Genomic DNA, 18,197 nt, shown 5'->3' on the forward strand with positions numbered 1-18,197 from the left:
TATTAAATCTTCTTTTCACCTCTATTAATGCCCAGCTCAAAGCCTTCGCCGAAATTTTCCACCATTTTAAAATTTGTTCATTCATTAAAATCTCTTATGTGCTTTGATTTTCCACTCAAAACTATGCAAATAATTAGCGGCATAGGAACATCTTCATACTAATGGAGCTGCATATATACGCGCATATGGATATAGTATACGCCAAAATGAAGTAGGCGCATATGTACAATTGTATATACGCATTCATATATTTTGGAGTATTTTGAGACGAAGGGGCGTGGCTTAGTTGCATTGGCTCGAATTTTGCCCTGTGTCACATTAGAGAACATCTAATAACGAGACGGTTTATAAATAGAAACCACTCGGGGAATCTTCAGTTTTTAAACATCTTGAGTACAGTACTCAAATAAGGACAACAACACATGTGTACAATGACATATGAAACATACATACATACAAATCCACAATGTCGATCGCACGCATGCAGATCTCAAACTCACTCAAGAAAATGAGAAATTAAATTTTTGAAATTTTGTCAACTAAAAGTGTCGCGGATGTCGTTGTTGTCGTTTCGGACGAATTAATTTAAATATTTCCGCGCGTGAAAGTGGAAAACGCGCGCAGTGACACTGAACCGGAGGGATGGTTTTCGCCGTTTTGACTGTTTGTTAACATAATTTCATTGATATTTATGAAAGTGCAGTGCAAGTAATTCTAAGTAAATACAAAGCTTTCAAGCAAGTTTTAATGAGTGCAAAAATGTTAAGTTATACAAAAAAAAAAAAAATAAAATATGCTCACTAAATAAAAAAGAGAAGTTAAATTAGTCACATACTCACGTTTCATGTTACACCAAAATACAATTCAAGTGAAGTGTTCTAGCTTTGTAAAGTCAGCACAATTAGGCACCCCACCTAATGGCCATGGAACGAGTCAGCATCAAACAGGAATTCAGCAGCTTTGTACAACATTCAACCTTTCCACATACGACCTTGCACCACAGTCATCAGCAAACATCATTTACACATCAACAACGTCCACCCACGCGGCACCTCCATCATCACACCCACCACCACCAACAACAATCGCAACAATATCAGCAACAACAAAATTCGCATCAGCATCAGTTGCAAACACTCTTCAGTCGTTATGGCGCTGCCGTCGGCATTGGTGTTGGACTTAACTTTGGCATGGAAGCCGTCGATCGCGTTGCTGCAAGTGCTTTTCTTGCCGATAACAACAACGCCTGCAAATATTCCAATTCACGTGACAGCGATAAGCTCAACTTGACACCCTCACCAATCTTCACGGATTACGACGAGAATAGCTTGAGTTCAGATGAGCATGTGCTGGCGCCGTTGGTTTGTTCCTCGGCGCAGACGTCGCGTCCATGTCTGACGTGGGCCTGTAAGGCTTGTAAGAAGAAAAACGTTTCAGTGGATCGCAGGAAGGCAGCGACATTGCGAGAGCGACGGCGTTTGAGGAAGGTGAGTTGGATTATAGGGGGAACGGCAACCACAATTGAACTACTGTGGACAACGAAGAAGGTTCCCAAACTGAAATGAACTTCCACTCTCAATTATTAGTTTTTTACTCGTTTTATAAAGCTTAGTAGTCCGATTAATTGAACACCGTTGAACACTATGATCAACAATGCATTCAAAAAATTAATTTCACAAAACTAAATAAGAGACGAATAATTTGTGTATTTTTTTGTTCCATAGATGCCTCTATCCCATTCGTATGTAGAATCGCACGCTATTTCAGAAAATCGAGTTAATTTTTTTCTATGGATAAGCTTTTGAGATATTTCCAATTTACCGTTATTCAGTTAAAAATAGTAGTTCCACTTAATCATGGATATCTATACAAAGCAATTGAACAACCTTAATGCAAGATATGGCAAGTGAAAGCTGCCAAAATTCTCCATAAATCGTATATATGTATATCACATTTCGATAGGTCTGAGTTTCTGAGAAATTAATTAATCATTCCAATTTTTTTTTTTTGACTAAAAACTTAAATAAATTCGAACTCGTAACAGGGGAAACCCGAGTTTTTCGTAAGTTTTTATATTTCATATGAAAGCCCATAGACTAATGGCCTTATTCATAAAAAATAAAGTAGGTTTAAAGAGCTTTATAAATTGACGTTTTCATACATTTTTCAATTTATAAACCTTTTATAAAGCTACTTTATTTTTTATGAATAAGGCCATAAGATCCTACAAAGCCACGACCTTCATCCATCTGTTGATTGGACGACATCTATTTTGTATGAAATTTAACGTGTTAATAAATACTTCGCGAGTGGGTTAGCTGAAAAAGTCCTGGTCAGGATAGTTTTAATTAAATATTCAAAAATTGTTATTATTTTTGTAATTTTTTACTCATTTGTTTAATGAACAAATTATATACCAATCGAAAGGCCGATAGATTGTGAAAACGTTGAGTTGTCAATTTTTTTCCTGGCCTACTCATCGGGTAAAACAAGTAATTTTAACTTATCTGTTCCACACATTCTATAGGATTTATGCTTTCGATTGGTATATATGTAATTCGTTCATTAAGCAAATGAGTGCAAAATTAAAAAAAAAAAATGTATTGAATATTTAATTAAAAATATCCTGGCCAGGATTTTTGCAGCCAATCCACTCCCCAAATATTTCCTAACACGTTAAATTTTATACAAAGTAGATTTCATCCATTAAACAGATGCGTGAAGGTCGTCCCATTCTCGGATCTCCTACTACTTACTATTCCTGTCAATGAAGAAAATCGATGGATAAATTAGAAATGAATGAGTGATCAAACCTGCTTATATTTTATACAAAAAATCTTTCGCATTTTCATTTTACCGCTCATTCCTTTTTTATTAATCGATAGATTTTCTTCATTGGTAGCTTAATTTGTTTGTAAAGGAACAGGTTTTCACACAAAATACAAAAATTGACTATTTGCCAATTTTGTAAGCTTTCATTTGCCATTTTTCCTATAAAGGTTGTTCAATTAGTTCGTAAAAGCACGGTTATGAAAGTTTTCTTGCTGGTTTCACGAAAGCAATTTAAGTGAAAAAGGATTTTTTCTGTCAGTTTCCTTAAAAAATGTAAATAAAAACATAATTTTTTACTTAAATAACTTCCGTGATTCCGGCTGATTTACAAAGAAACTTGGAAAGGAATACTCTGCGTGTCATTAAAAAATTTTTTTATTTTAAGTTTTATGTCAACATAGTTTTATGATTAAAAATAAAATATTTCCCCCACACAGGAATGAAATTTTGAAATTCGTGCCCGTATTTTGTTTGCAAGTCAAATATTAGTGGCATTGTGCTACTAAGATAGCACCGCCGAGTAACCAAAGTCAATTTATGTACAGTAGTCGAAAAAATTAAAGCCGCCCGAAAATTTAATTTTGGTTAGCTTTTATAGTTCATTCTTTAACAACATCCGTGTAAATTACGGTGACCATATTAGCCACCGTAAAATAAAGGACATTTTTTTCAAAACGATTTGGGAATACTTACATACATACAACTTGTATGATAAAAGTACCTTACCATTATCGTAATTTAAATCAAATATTTATCAGTTAATAATAATAAATAATAGATTGGCGCTTACACATATGTTAGTGTTTGGCCGAGCTTCTCCTCCGAATTGTGGCGTGCCCCGTGATGTTGTCACACAAAGCGGAGGGACCTACAGTTTTACGCCGACTCCGAACGGCGATTGTATTTTTATGAGAAGCTGGTTTTCATGACAAAAATACACTCGGAGGTTTGCCATTGCCTGCCGAGGGACGACCGCTGTTAAAAAAAAACCTTTTTCTATATTTTTTTTGCGATGTTGCTTTGACCAGGGTTTGAACCCAGGCGTTGCGGAGTGGAAGCGCGCACTGCTTACCACTACACCACAGCGGCCGACTTATCAGTTAAATATATTATTTAATTGTACAAGTTCCCCTGCTGTAGCGAAAAATGAAGCCAAATCCTTTTCAAGGACTTCGCAATCCCTTGCTACCAAAATGCGTTTATCATAATTCATACTGTGAGACGAAGCCAGCACACAGTGGTTCAAAATTGGAATTTAATGTTCATAATCCACCGAAGCCTTAATTTTTCCACCACTTTTTACTAAAAAGCAAAAAAAAATATTTTGGTGAACATTGTTTATAACATTTCAAATTTTTTTTTTCAAAACTGCTACTTTTTCTGCATTTTGCACAAAAAAAATTTAATATAATCAAATAAAAATTCAGAAATCAGGCTCAACTGGTCCATTTCAAATATTGTAAGCTTTCATAAAAAAATTAAAATTAATCAAATGAAGTGAAAAATGAAGGCTCCAGTGAATTACGAACACTAAACACCAGTTTTGAACTACAATGCAGCAGGGACTTTACTGTTATCTTTCAGTGGAACTGGAAACTCAGCATACAAGACGATCCTGGGCACAACTTTCCCTGTGCTTTGTAGATTGTACAAAGATAACCGATTAAATAGAAACCCTTAAGTGGGGTGCGAAACAACCTGGCGAAGGTTTTCATTATATTTTAAAGGGGACATTTTTATTTTTCATATTTTGCGTTTAAAAATTACCTCTGAAAAATGCAGAGCCGATTTAAAGGACAGTTTAAGAAATAAAGGACAAAAGCAGAAACGCAGCACCGCAGAAGCATACAAACAATCTGCAAATAAATGGCTTTTTAGGTGTTTAACAAACAAAAACCAGGTTTCAACTTACTTCAACGTGTCTAAAGCACAACGCGCATACTAATGCAAAGGCGCAACAGGGACGCAACACTATAAAACATGGGCGGAGCAATACACAGGCGGAGCAGGAACGCAGCACAGCAGAAGCGTCCACAAAATCTGCGAATAAATGGTTCATTAGGTTTTGAAATAACAAAGAGCTGGTTCCAACTTACTTCAAAATATCTGCAGGATGATGCACACAATCAAATTCGGCCGCAGCTGCAGTTCACCAGAGAATGCTGCAAATGGAATGGTTTATCAATGAAGTCAAAATAATATGTTGTAACTTACGTGTATTAGCTCTTAATTACAATACCAGCACAGGTTGGCCAGGAAAACGCTAAGGAAATGACCTAATAAATGCAAAATTATAATTTATTTGTAAAATAATTCGGTTTTATTACAATACTTACCAAATTTCACGCAATTAGAAAACAAATGTCAGCGAATAAGAACAAAACGAACAACGAAAATTTAATCAATGTAGCTTGTTTAGAATTTTTTTCGACATTTTGGGAAATGTTCAGTGAAATTAGCAAAGAAACAACACAGTTTCTCCTAAGGTAGTTCAAGATGGCGGATTAGAGCGAGAAGTTGCCAACGTATAACACCTTTCATTATTGCATCATGATGGTATTCTAGTAGAATTAAGTACAAGTTTCAAATGGCTAAAAATGACGATTGCTTTTTAAGAATTTCTAAATAGCTCGAAATTTTTACGAAAGTTTGTTGATTTTTTTTTTTATTATTGCACAAAGTTGGAAACTTAGATTTACACGGGTTTTAAAGAATGAACTATATTTTTATAAAAAAAAATAACCAAAATTAAATAACAACAAAAATAATACGTAGAAACTTGGCAAAAAGTGGTTCGGTTATAAGTTTTTGACACTGTAATTATTTTTTATATATTTAATTGGGCATGCACATACGTGTATTTATTTGTTGTACATATAGGAAGTACATAACAAAAAAAAGTGTTTTTTTTTGCCTTTTTTCAAAGCTCATTCTGCCTTTTTCAGGTTTTTAGTGCCTTAAAATCCTAACCCTGGTATATATTTATATGGTAAATCTCACAAGATTTAACATTAAATCTCGTCAGAGGGCTAAATCTTCATTAAATCTCACAGTGAAGACATAGTATTAGAAATCAAAAGAATATAGCTCTTCAAGTTTCTCAGTGAAGTTGTTTTTTGGGTAACTACATACTTGCGCTACTCATTTGCCAGGTACATATCCCATTTTAAAGTAAAGTCAAGTCTAAATCTTGCATAACCGGGCCTTAAAATATACGTGATTAAGTGGAACCAATTGGTTTTAGCTGAATAACGGTAAATTGCAAATAGCTCGAAAACTAACTCGATTTTTGGAATCAGCGAGTAATTCTACATAGGTATTGGATATTGGCATCCATGCAACATTTTTGCTGTAAACCAGCGAGATAGGGCGTTTTTCAATAAAATTCTAAAATAAGGCATTATTCAATAACACTCTGAAACCGATGCATCGAAAAAAAATACATCGATGTACATATATCAGAAGGTCCAAAACATCGGTTTTATTCGATGTATCGAATAGCAAACATCGATGGTTTTTTTCCATCACTACATTCGCTCCTCTTCACGTTCGCATTGACTTTTACGCTCACTGAGAGATGACAGATGATGAAATGCATCATAATCAATCAAAACATGAATTCTGGAATTTTTCGTTAGTTAGTGTCTTTTGCATTTCAGTTGACGATATGTACATGTCATTTCAAAAGTATTTATATTTTTAAAATACATACATACTTATTTTGGATTTGAATGCTTTTTTTTTAATTTTGTATTTGTATTACAAATACTTTTTATTTGTTATTTGTACTAAAATATATATTTTTAAAATTTTTTAACATCTCTGGTCAATAGTCTTTCCACATTAGAATCCGGGATTCAGATGGGATTTTCATTTTATTTTAGATTTAGGTCTTCCTAGATTATTCCAGGTTATAAAACTAATTTCATTAAAATCGGATTTCACCATATCCACCCCCTAGTGTAGTGCGCGTGACATTTAGATAAATTTGACCTTTTTCATGTTTATTCATTCTTAGGCAAAAGTACTCCACGTAACAAGTTTTAGCAAAATCGGAGCACGTTTACTATTTTAGCCATTCACCGTGCATCGTTTCTAATGTTGGCAATGTTGATCGATGTTTTTTGGTTGGACATTCACTGACTAGAGTTTCTTTTGTTTCGTACCTATATAACGTATGCGGAATGAAATGCGGACAATTTCTAAGCAGACTTTAAAAATTCTGGTAAACACGGGAGCCAAACTAAATATACCAAAATCTAATGTGCAATCTTAACAAGCATTCCACTAAATATAACCTCGTTGTATATTATAATTCTGATATAATTTCGTTGAAAGCGAACGAGCTCTGAAAATTTGTTTGTAAACTTTGTATACCGAGACTCACACCCCTATTCTGCAATCAATAGTTTCGCATTCGGATTTTGCTACGAATCGTAGAAATGGTGTGCTGCAATCCGAATCATACTTTCGAACTTTCGAAATTTTTAACAATGGCATGCCTAAAAACGCGCGGGTAAGAAACTGACAGCTTTTTTGCGTAATTTTGTACGAAAACATTTCTGTGTCGGAAGCGAGATAAAAATTAAGCAAAAATATGTAAGTCGATGTGGTTTTGGAGGAAATATTAGTAATATTACCTTTTTGTAAATTTCGATGTGGGTTCTGCGCAAGAATAACGTGGATGGCGAAGCCGGAGTTATATGCACAATAAATGTTGTATGCCTTTGACCGGCAACCTAGAAAGGATAATTCTACTTAGCAAGAGTTAAAATCCCAGAGCGCGGTCGAAAGCAGAAGCAGGCGCAACAGGTGGTGAACCCAACAAAGTGCATGTTTCCAATCCCTTGGAAGAAGCTGTTATTGCATTAACTGGATTGAGAACTAGTTCTCCAGGCATAGGAGTTATGGCTTGTGGTTCAACAATTCAACCAGAAGCTGACATAGACGCGTCCATGGTTACTATGCCCGACAGCGCCACATAACTTTGTGAAATCATTTCCATAGCGCGCTCTAATTGCGAATGCAATAGAATCCATTGTTTCCTTAAAAATATGTAAAATGAGGAAATTTTACTACAAATAAGCACTTGATAAATGTTTTTTTTTTAATTCCTTTCTACTATGTTTTCCTCCATACAACTGTCATCGAAAAACAACAGATAGCTGGAAATGCTGCACGGGTTTCCGCAACGTTTGCAGCATTGCGATTTGGTATTTTTCGTAACGTAGCTACGAATTACGAATCACGAAAATTCTTGTTCTAGAATAAAGGTGTCAATGTCACACAAAGTAACTTGCTATTTAATTTTTTCTCTATGAGACTTAAAGAAAACTTTATTTGCAAAGGAAATGTCGACTTTATAGAAAAGGAAAACAGTAGAATAAAAACCCACGAGTGCGAAGAAATATGTTTAACATTGTAGCGAAATGAGACCGTAACAAAAATCATAAATTGCTTGATCTCTCTGCAAAATCACAGCGTATAATGACAATAAAGTACAAAGTAAGGAAAAAAACATTAGAGATTTTAATGCGCTCACCCCCTAGGATTGTTCTATATCGAAAAAAAAGTATACCCCTATTTTTTATTTTGAAATCAAATGGTATCAAATTCTTGAAAATCAGTATTTTTCGTTCGGAATACTGTGGTTCTCTTCAGGAGACTTCCAATAACTATACCCAATTGTTTATTTAACGAATTTTTAATACTAAAGATTTTACAACCCTAGGGGTGTGTTTAGCTGAGTGAGAGCGGGAGACCAGGTTTAGAGTTGTGGTCGAGTTAGAGTAACAGAGAAGGTAGGGATTACCTTTGCCAGTGTTTATGTATCGAGCTCAATGAGCCCGTATGCATGGATGCCAACTATAACTATAAAAGGGCCAAAATGTGCCAAATAGAACAATAAAAGTGCCAAAAAAGTGCCATTATTTTAATTCTTCCCATTTAGCATTAAAATTAGAAACACATTTCTAAAACAAAAATTCAATGCCAAAGTAAGATAATCCAGTTGTATGCACTATAGAAATTAGAAAATTTTAGTTGAGAAAACGAAGTACACGCGAAGGATTTCACAAAAATGTATTGAAATGTTACTATTTTTCAAAAGTGCCATTTGGCACTTTGAGTGCACCCACGCACTCCATATACCTGCAATGCGAGAGAGAGAGAGAGAGAGAGAGAGAGAGACAGTGAGTTATGCGGGCAGGCTGATGAAGCGGTAGCGCAAGATGTGACCCTTTTACCATGTATCAATTGGGGAACTCCATTGGAGGAGTCATGCTATAGCTGCCGTAGGCTGCTGTGCAATAAGCTGGGATTTATTCAGGGATGCATTAATGCAGTTCCCCAGTGTGATTTGTAAGCCGTATCTTACTACCGTGCCAAAAATTACTACGGGAATGGAGTAGGAGCGATGCTTAAAGCACCGTGTGATAGCCAAGCTGGTTGAGCGTTGACCATAGCTGAAAATGCCAGGAACTTATCACTTCACTAAGTTCAGCGAAGAGATATTTGAGAATTGCATAAAAAATGCATACCCAATTAAGAACGAGCGAATTACTTTTAAACACAAATGCGTTCGCTGCACGTGGTTTATGCGAGAAATGCATTAGTCGTTTAAATAGGGTGAGAGCATAAAAATTCTGACCCCCCCCCCCCCCCCCACATGCATTTTCGGAGCACCCTAATGTGCATATACATGTAAAATCCGTAATATCGCTCTTCCGTCCATACCACGATGTTTGAGAGACGGATTGACGAATAAGCTTGAAACAAGTGCATAGGTTAGGGCCCTATGATCAAATGTCTACCCATACATGAACTACATATTACCACCACCAAGGGCGCAATACTTAATGAATGCTTCCAGATTAAACATGTTTGGTTTATTATAAAATCTTTATCAAATTCAATTGTGAATAATAAACAAAAACAATGTTAAAAGCTATTCTAGAAAGTGAATAAAGTTGTTCAATACTTAACGTGAATGTTCAAGTGAATCTGAGAGTGGAATTTTTTTTTTTTTCAAATCAAATCGATGAATTTCAGGCTGTTCCAGCTATTGTTGATTTCAATTAGCAAATGTAAATGTAAACAACTAACAAACTCTTGGTTGTGATCGACATACTGGATAGCCCCGCTTGGCTTTAATTCTTTGATGAGAATGGAACTCGAAAACACTTTTTGCATAACTGCTTGGACTTCACATGTTTAGGTATAACAATTAAAAAGTCTTCATCCGATTTAACTAGATTTAGTAACCCACTAAACCGAAGCATCCAAATTTGTCGGAAATCAGACTTTTCTCAACAAAGTCGAAAGACTTTCGGTTAACGAAATCGAAAGGTAAACATCTTTTCGAACGCATTGAAAGTGAAAACGCAAAATTGGTAGTTGTTGCGGATAGTGAAATGAAATTAAAATAAAAACCTTAAAAGACAAGAAGAAAAAGTGTTAAATCTATTTTACATATCAAAATTGAAGATCCTACCGAAAACGTGAAAAAATATGAGGATACGATTACAGATTGTTACAGTTATTAATTCGGCAAACCAAGTGCAACCGACAGACGAGTTGAAAAATTTTATGTTTGCCAAATTAAAATCTATCTTTATCAAGTATTCTCTGGAATGCTAATTTTATTGGAAAAATCTGTCAAAGATTTTAATTTCATTGAACTACTTGAAGGTATGTAATTATTCAAAGGGTAGAACTCTCAAATATATAATTATTTTCTTTATACATGTAGATTCTATCATACGTTACGAAATCATTAATTTCTTTTCGAAGTCGTGTCAATCCTCTCATACGAAAATCTTGACAATTTCGTAAAGAAATCGGTACCGATTTCGGAAAAATCTTTAAAAATTCAATATTTTCTTTACGCCAGTTAATTCAAAAATAAAAGCCAATTGCTACTTCTTTTACTTCTTTCCTGCGCACATTGAGATATTAAATCACAACAAAGTAGCTGCAATAATTAAGCGCGCACATAATTCACCTTAAAACAAGCATTAAATCCGAATAATAAAACTAACAATAATTGCCGCTATGCTAGGATTCATTGGTATTAGTGTAGCCTTTCTCCCATACACACAAACGCTGACATCCCTACATACATATGTATGTAGTATATAAGCAAGTGGAAAGAAAGTCTTGGATGACGGCGTACTTACGTATTGAATCTCCCCTTTCATATTTGAATGAGAAATATTCTCCTAATTTATGCATTTTTTATGATCCTCTTAACCAGCTCCACTATTTGTTTTCGTTGATTTTCACCGATTTGGGGAAAGCATAAAGCAGCATTATGTTTGGTATCACCTTCTTTATTCATGTGCACATACTACATATATGTGTATGTACATATGATTTCTACTGAAACGCACTCAACCGCTCGAGTAGACGACCAAGCGTTTGGTGGCTGTGTTTTATTACTTTTGTGGTGAATCGTAAAACTTTTAACTATTTGGCAAATTGCTAGCAAGAGCTTAATTCAATTATAATGCGCCCACACGAACCACCTACTACATGCCCCACACGTCTGTTGCTTTCTTGTGCGACGCTAGAAGAATGCATTGCACTGTGACAGTTTGGATGCACTTTCAAATGGATTTACTGCGATTCTTTGTGACAGGCGCTGCCGATGCCTTTCAGTGCATTTTTATTACTGCAGCGTCATCTGCATTACTTGCATTTTCAGTGTCGCGAATAATTTTACAACATTGTTGCTAATTTTTAATTTTGGCGTATGCTCATGATCGCTCGAATATAGATGTATTTATTTACATACATATATTTGTATGTATGCGCATTAACAATAAAATAATTGATGCGATGGTAAGATTATGCGATGCAAATTTTTCACTAAATAGTGTGCTGATTTTATTGGTCAGTGGCAATGTTCTCGCTTGAGAAAATATTTTAATGACAAATGTGCTGATATTGCGTACAAATAAATATGTACTTCAGGGTGGTCCAAAATAAGTAAAGTCGGAATTTTAATGCTCTCACCCCTTAAGATTCTTCTGTATCGAAAAATAAAATAAATTAAATTATTAAATATTTATAGGAAGCTCAAAGCGCTCAAAGTGAAAATTCCTAGCAATCTGAGTTTAACAATAGGAAATAATCATTTTATTTGTTCCCAATCATGATACAAATTTTGAATTTTTTCCAACTTGACCTCAGATTCGGTCCCAAGAACCACACTGGAAAACGTTTCAAGCGAAATGAATGAATTTGAATTTTTGGGCCGCCAAATTGAATTCGCCATTATGAATTATTAAAATCATGTCCTAGGTTTGTAATCAGCAACCTCAAAAACATAAGAACCTGCTGTTACTTGTTCTTTCTTAAAAGGAAAAAATTACTTTTCTTTTTCAAAAAGTATTTTAAACAAAAAAAAAAATACCAATTTAAAAAAATGGCATCGTTGTTAAGGCGATTAAACCCCTTTTCGTCAAATATGCATATTTGTTTACTTCGTATATAAAAATTTGAGAAACAACACTTAAAAGGAAAAAATAACAACTTTTTCTTATAAAAAAAAAAAATACAAAACAAATTACTCATTAGTAATACAATTGCATACCATATTTAAATAAAACTAAGGCATATAAAAATATAAAAACGCCATGGTTTTTGACTTTTTACAAAACAGATTATATATAAAAATTAAAGGTAATTTTCTGTTTTATTTAAGTAAGGTATTCAATTGTATTTCTAATTGGTAATTGTTTAGGTTAAAATATCTTGTATAAGAAAAAATTGTTATTTTTTCCTTTAAGTGTTTTTTCTCAAATGTTTATATACGAAGTATACAAATATGCATATCAGAGGAAAGGGGTTTAATCGCCTTTACAACGGTACCAATTGTTTAAAATTCGGTTGGTAATTTTTTTTCAAAAATATATTTTTTTCTTTTAGGTTATTTTTTCCTTTAAATGTGGTTTTTCTTACAGTTTTATATACGAAGTATACAAATATCCATATCAGAGGAAAGGAGTTTAGTTGCCTTTAAAACGATACCAATTTTTAAAAAATCGGTTAATATTTTGTTTGTTTAAAATTTTTTTTTTTGAAAAGGTATTTTTTTTTAAATGTGTTTTTTTTAATTTTTATTTACGAAGTGTACAAATATGCATATCAGAAGAAATGGAATTCAATCATCTTTATAACAATACCAATTTTTTTATTTTTTATTTTTTATTTTTTTTAAAGGTATTTATTCATTGTGTTTTTTCTAAAATTTTTATATACTAAGTATACAAATATGCATATCAGAAAGGGGGTTTAATCACCTTTACAATGATGTAAATTCTTTAAAAGTCTGTTCAAAATTGTTTGAAATACAAGGAATTTAATTCTTCGAAGACCTGAACTTTGTAATATAAGTTTGCACACAAAAAGTTATATACCATTTAAATAAGAGTAAAAGGAAGACTACGTCTATATTTTTAGGTTTTTAGTTATTTATATGCAATAATTAAGTACAATTTTTTACCAAAGGTCCTATTGTGAACTTCGAAGGCCCATATCTCGATTTCGGAGGCTAACTTCGAAAAACGGAGAAATCACTTATCCAATATTCAGAAAAAAGTTGATTTTGCCGTACAGTATTATTGTTTTGGAAAAGTATATTTGTTTAGGAATATTTCATGAATAAAAAATAATAATACACAAAGTAAATTTACTTATTTTATCGGCTTAGTAGAGCTGTCATTAATTGTGCATTGACTTAAAATATCATACAAGTAAGGCATTGCAAAAAAAATGTCCATTGTCTGTAGTTTTACATGAAATATTATTATATCTTTTGGATCCTCTATAGTCGAAAGCCCAGGGCTGCCATAAGCTTAAACCCATCGAACAGGACACTTATCATCTAAATCTAAAACTAAGATACAAGAGAATATGGTGCCAATATATATTTCTAATAAGTACATACAATTGATATTATAACCCAAGGCAAATCTATACATGGTGGTGTTATCGGATCCGCTGATTTCACGGCGAATTTGTACCTTTGGTCAAAATGATGTGTTTGTTGTAATTCTGCTTTGTACTTTGTGCAATTTTTGTTTTTGTTCTGTCAACTCCATCTTGTATACCCAGCATCCATCTTGTGTACTTATCTAGACATTCTACATTAGTTTCTCTGTAAGGCATTATTTGTTCGCTTCTCGGGATTCTGTTTATCCATGCGTTTTTGAGGGTAATGTTGCGGGTAAGGGCTTACGGCCAATGGCATGCCCATGTTAAAATAATGCCTTCTTGAAGCGAAAGGGTAAGCGATTTCCATCGCCTAGCTCGTTTCCACTTCCATTTCTGTGGCAATCGTGTTTTTTGCTGGGTAAATTCGCCATGCTATAACCATTGTAGTTGTGTGGAACAATCCGCAGAGCTGAATGATTGATGATGATGTGTTTTATGAAACACTCAGCCTTTTAATGAACGCGAATGTACTGAAGTATAGTGCTTATCATAACTCTTCAAATCTTGTCAATATCTCGGCAGCCAGTTCGAAAATACCCTATCTCAGAAAACTTTTCAAGAACGCCCTATTTCAGAATTTGGTCGAAGAACGCCCCATTTCTGAATTTTATTGAAAAACACTCAATCTCAGAAAACAATTTAAAAATGTCCTATCTCAAACATAAATATATAGAAAATAAGCTGAGACAGGGCGTTCTCCAACCAAATTATGAAAATAGGGAGCTTTTCAATGAAATTCTGAAGTATAGCGTTCTTGAAAAGTGTTCTGAGATAGAGCGTTGTTGAGAATTATTCTGAGATAAGGAGTTTTCGAACTGGCTGCCGAGATAGGTGATCTTGCACTCAGCCGTCGATATGTACATATATCTACATTATTTAGCATTAAAAATGAAATTTAATAATCATATTAAAGGAAAATTCATCGTCTAGTTCGGAACTTTTTTTACTGCGGTTTTGATTCCTGAGCATTCAAAAAATTTTAGTAACACTGCCACTAGTTTTAGCTACTACAAATAGCGCATTTTTCCTGGAAATCTTCTTATCACAAAGTCCAATTAAAAAATTACCATTAAAAGGTTAAGAAAATCTATACATATTACATTCACGCCTTAAATTTAAAAACATTTTACCAAGATAAAAATCTAAATATTTTACATTTCTTCCTTATTTTTTTCCTAGGTAAACGAAGCTTTTGAGGTCTTAAAGCGACGCACTTCGACGAATCCAAATCAACGATTACCTAAGGTTGAAATACTTCGAAACGCCATAGAATACATAGAAAGTCTTGAAGATTTGCTGCAGGTATGTATGGGAATAAGAAAGAAATTTCACACGATATCGACATGTCGTGACACACTAAACGACATATCGATTCGATTACGAAAAGTTCTTTACCTACATACAGATTTTATATTTTCAGTTTTGCTTCTATTTTAGGAATCATCACCCACACGTTCCATAGACAGCTTTTCAGATGGCATAAGTGGGAAAGCGTGTCAACAGGACTATTTGGTGAGTGAAATTTGCTAATAAAATAAACTAAAGAATAAAGAATATACTTAAGTATGTATGTACATATGTATGTCAATAAAATGCACGCTCACGACTTTAATGAATTGTTATTTTGATGTTTTTCTCCAATTTTATTATGTAAGCTTTTAAACTGTTGACTTTTTGAAACATTAATTGAATACGTACAATACATACATATGTACGTAAAAACCTGTGCGAAGATCAGGGCTATGCAGCTTACTGCGGGAGATGTAAAATTTTAAAGTTTTTTTTTGTTCTCAATTGGCATCGCCGCTTTCTTTATTTTAGTAGTTGCGCTTTGTTGTGCGAGGAAAATTAGTGAAACATCCAAATGTGGGAAACTTAAGATTATGTATCTTTGTTTGTATACACATAAATATGTACATATGTATGTATGCATGCTCTTGTATATAAGTTTTAGTAATGTGCGAAGTGCGAGACGTATTTGTCGATTGGGTGGCGTGTGACACGTTGAGTGGCTAATAATGGATGGAATGTCACAACAAGCATTGCTTTGATTTATAACAATGGCATGGATACAGATTTATCATTGCATTCTTTTAAATGTTTATATTTTTTTGCATTTTAATTTTTAAGGTGACAACTTTATGATATATTCAGAGCTTCAGCCCCAGGGAAAGGAACTAATTGTAATCAAAACCCTTTCCAACAGGAAATTTCATACAGTATTAGCCCATATTTTGTGATAGACCGATACGGGTACCGATTAAAGAATGTCGATACTTTTCCTGAGTACTGAGTAGTATCGAGAACCCAATGCTTTTTGTTAAATACTAGTATACTGCGACCGAACTAGATCAATTGTGCTAACATTTAACTAGTCACTCCAACCTTAGGCTATTAATGAAACTAACCACTTTGGGCACCGGATTTCGCTAGAGTGTCAGCACTTTTGTCGCCATCAAAGTCTTCATGGCTCAGAACCCACCACAAGGTTACTCTTTTATCGGTTCCTAGTTTCTCCAGTACCTTTTTGTTCTTAACGCTGCCTTGCTATCTGACATGATGTTTATTGTTTGTCCATTAGTCCTTCTGCGAAGCCACTCGTGGACACATACTTCAATTGTAAAAATTTCCGCCGTGAATATGGTTGGATATATGCGCATCGGGACGATTTTTTTAAATCTAGGTTCATAAACGCCGGCCCAGTGCTGCTATTCTAAAGTTTGAAACCATTAGTGTACGAAACCTGAGATCCCTTGATGAATATGGCGATTATCCTTTTACAGGTATTCCTTTCAGGTATTATTACCTGCAAGGGCTTTATAAAGGTCAACTTCGATAGTATTGAGTCTGTGAGTTTTACTCCGGAATCATTTATTTGAATTTTTTTAGGACACCCCCATGTCTTCATTTGATTTTTGAAAGTCTCAGTTTTCGCTGAAAAAGTTATAATCAAAAAGTTTACAAAAGTTACCCAAACTGACACGTCAAAATTGTTATTTTAATTACTTTGATTGTTTATAAAAATTAAAATGACATTTTTACAATTAAAACAAATTAAATGAGTTACAAGAACTCGTCACATTTGTTATCAAAATGACTCAAGTTTTTTTACAAAAAGTAATAAAATTAATTTAAAGGTGAGTGACACAAAAGCACATGGTTCCGGAGATTTGCCCATATATGTTTTAGAGAAGGGCGCGGGATATCATTTCCCGCCACTACCAATAAAATCGCAAGCTCCGCAAATTCAGAAAATCTTAAAAAATTTGTTTTTTTGTTATTTTTATGGCCTTGCAACACTTATATTCAACAATTTTTATAAGCTTGAGGCCGTTTTTAGTGAAAACTTATTGTGGAAAAGCAACAATAATTTGAAAAAATGCTAGAAGTGATAGCTATTTCGGAAATCACCACATTTCCTCATCAGACTTCTTTCAGTAGGATTCGAACCGACGATCACCACTGACTCAGCCAGTTGCCTACGCACTGCGCTAAGTTTGCCTTGTTAATTCTTGTTGCTTATTTCCACTATTTCACTTTGCTAAGCCACTGCAATTCACTTGATCATGTGGTTGTTGGTTTTTGTTAATGTTTCTATTATTAGAATGTTTAACTTTTAGGTGTGCTCGTCCTTAAGTTATTTGTTTTTTTGTTATTTTTATGGCCTTGTAACACTTATATTCAACAATTTTTATGAGCTTGAGGCCGTTTTTAGTGAAAACTTATTGTGGACTGCAACAATAATTTGAAAAAATGTTATATAATATGAATTTTTTTATGTTTTATTGAGACGAAAACGGACAGCAAAGCAAACCAAAATAATCGGAAGATGCTAGATCTTTCATATTTTTTTTCATTATGTATTTAAAAATAATTTGACATGCACATGTGCATTTTTCTTGGTGATATATTTTGGGACCCACGGAACCCGAGGGACAATTCTGAAAAACGTTGGGATGAAAGGGTTCGAGATTTAAAAAGTTTCGGGATGGGCGGGATTGGGATTGAATGTTTAGTTCCGTGCCCATCTCTAATATGTATATATGTATTTATTAATACTTTCAATTCTAAAAATAGCAAACGTTAAGTGTGTTTTAACTTAACATAACACAATCCAGCGAAACTAATTAATTCATTTAAAAACCTGGAACACACATAAATATGTATTTACTTAGCTAAAATAACGAAGCATAAATTTTAAATTATAATTTCGCAATAAATACAAAACTGATGAAAGCAGCTACACATAAATTTTCTCGGTAGTTTTCGAATTTGTAAAACAAAGCCATTTATCAAAATTTTCACAACATTAATAACGAAGTAGCAGAGAGTGTGTAACCAACCACAACTAAAATCTTTACTACTCT

At 33.8% G+C, this 18,197-nt stretch overlaps 2 protein-coding genes across 2 annotated transcripts in view; one reads left to right on the forward strand and one right to left on the reverse strand.

Moving 5' to 3' along the window:
* The window catches only part of LOC118738023 (glutathione-specific gamma-glutamylcyclotransferase 1), a gene marked incomplete at its 3' end in the record, with an annotated part of 99,446 nt that extends 87,985 nt beyond the window's left edge, over positions 1–11,461 (reverse strand). Inside the window, 1 exon segment of the mRNA XM_036468897.1 lies at positions 11,010–11,461.
* LOC118738301 (myogenic-determination protein) overlaps positions 918–18,197 on the forward strand; it is a 46,522-nt gene continuing 29,242 nt past the window's right edge. The window contains exons 1-3 of the mRNA XM_036469225.1: positions 918–1,487; positions 15,010–15,132; positions 15,268–15,342. Of these exons, the coding sequence (XP_036325118.1) occupies positions 918–1,487; positions 15,010–15,132; positions 15,268–15,342 (768 nt within the window). The remainder of the gene's footprint in view (positions 1,488–15,009; positions 15,133–15,267; positions 15,343–18,197) is intronic.

The sequence above is a fragment of the Rhagoletis pomonella genome, unplaced genomic scaffold, assembly GCF_013731165.1.
Source record: "Rhagoletis pomonella isolate Grant_MI unplaced genomic scaffold, Rhpom_1.0 Rhpom_scaffold_00004, whole genome shotgun sequence".
Taxonomy (NCBI): Eukaryota; Metazoa; Arthropoda; class Insecta; order Diptera; family Tephritidae; genus Rhagoletis; species Rhagoletis pomonella.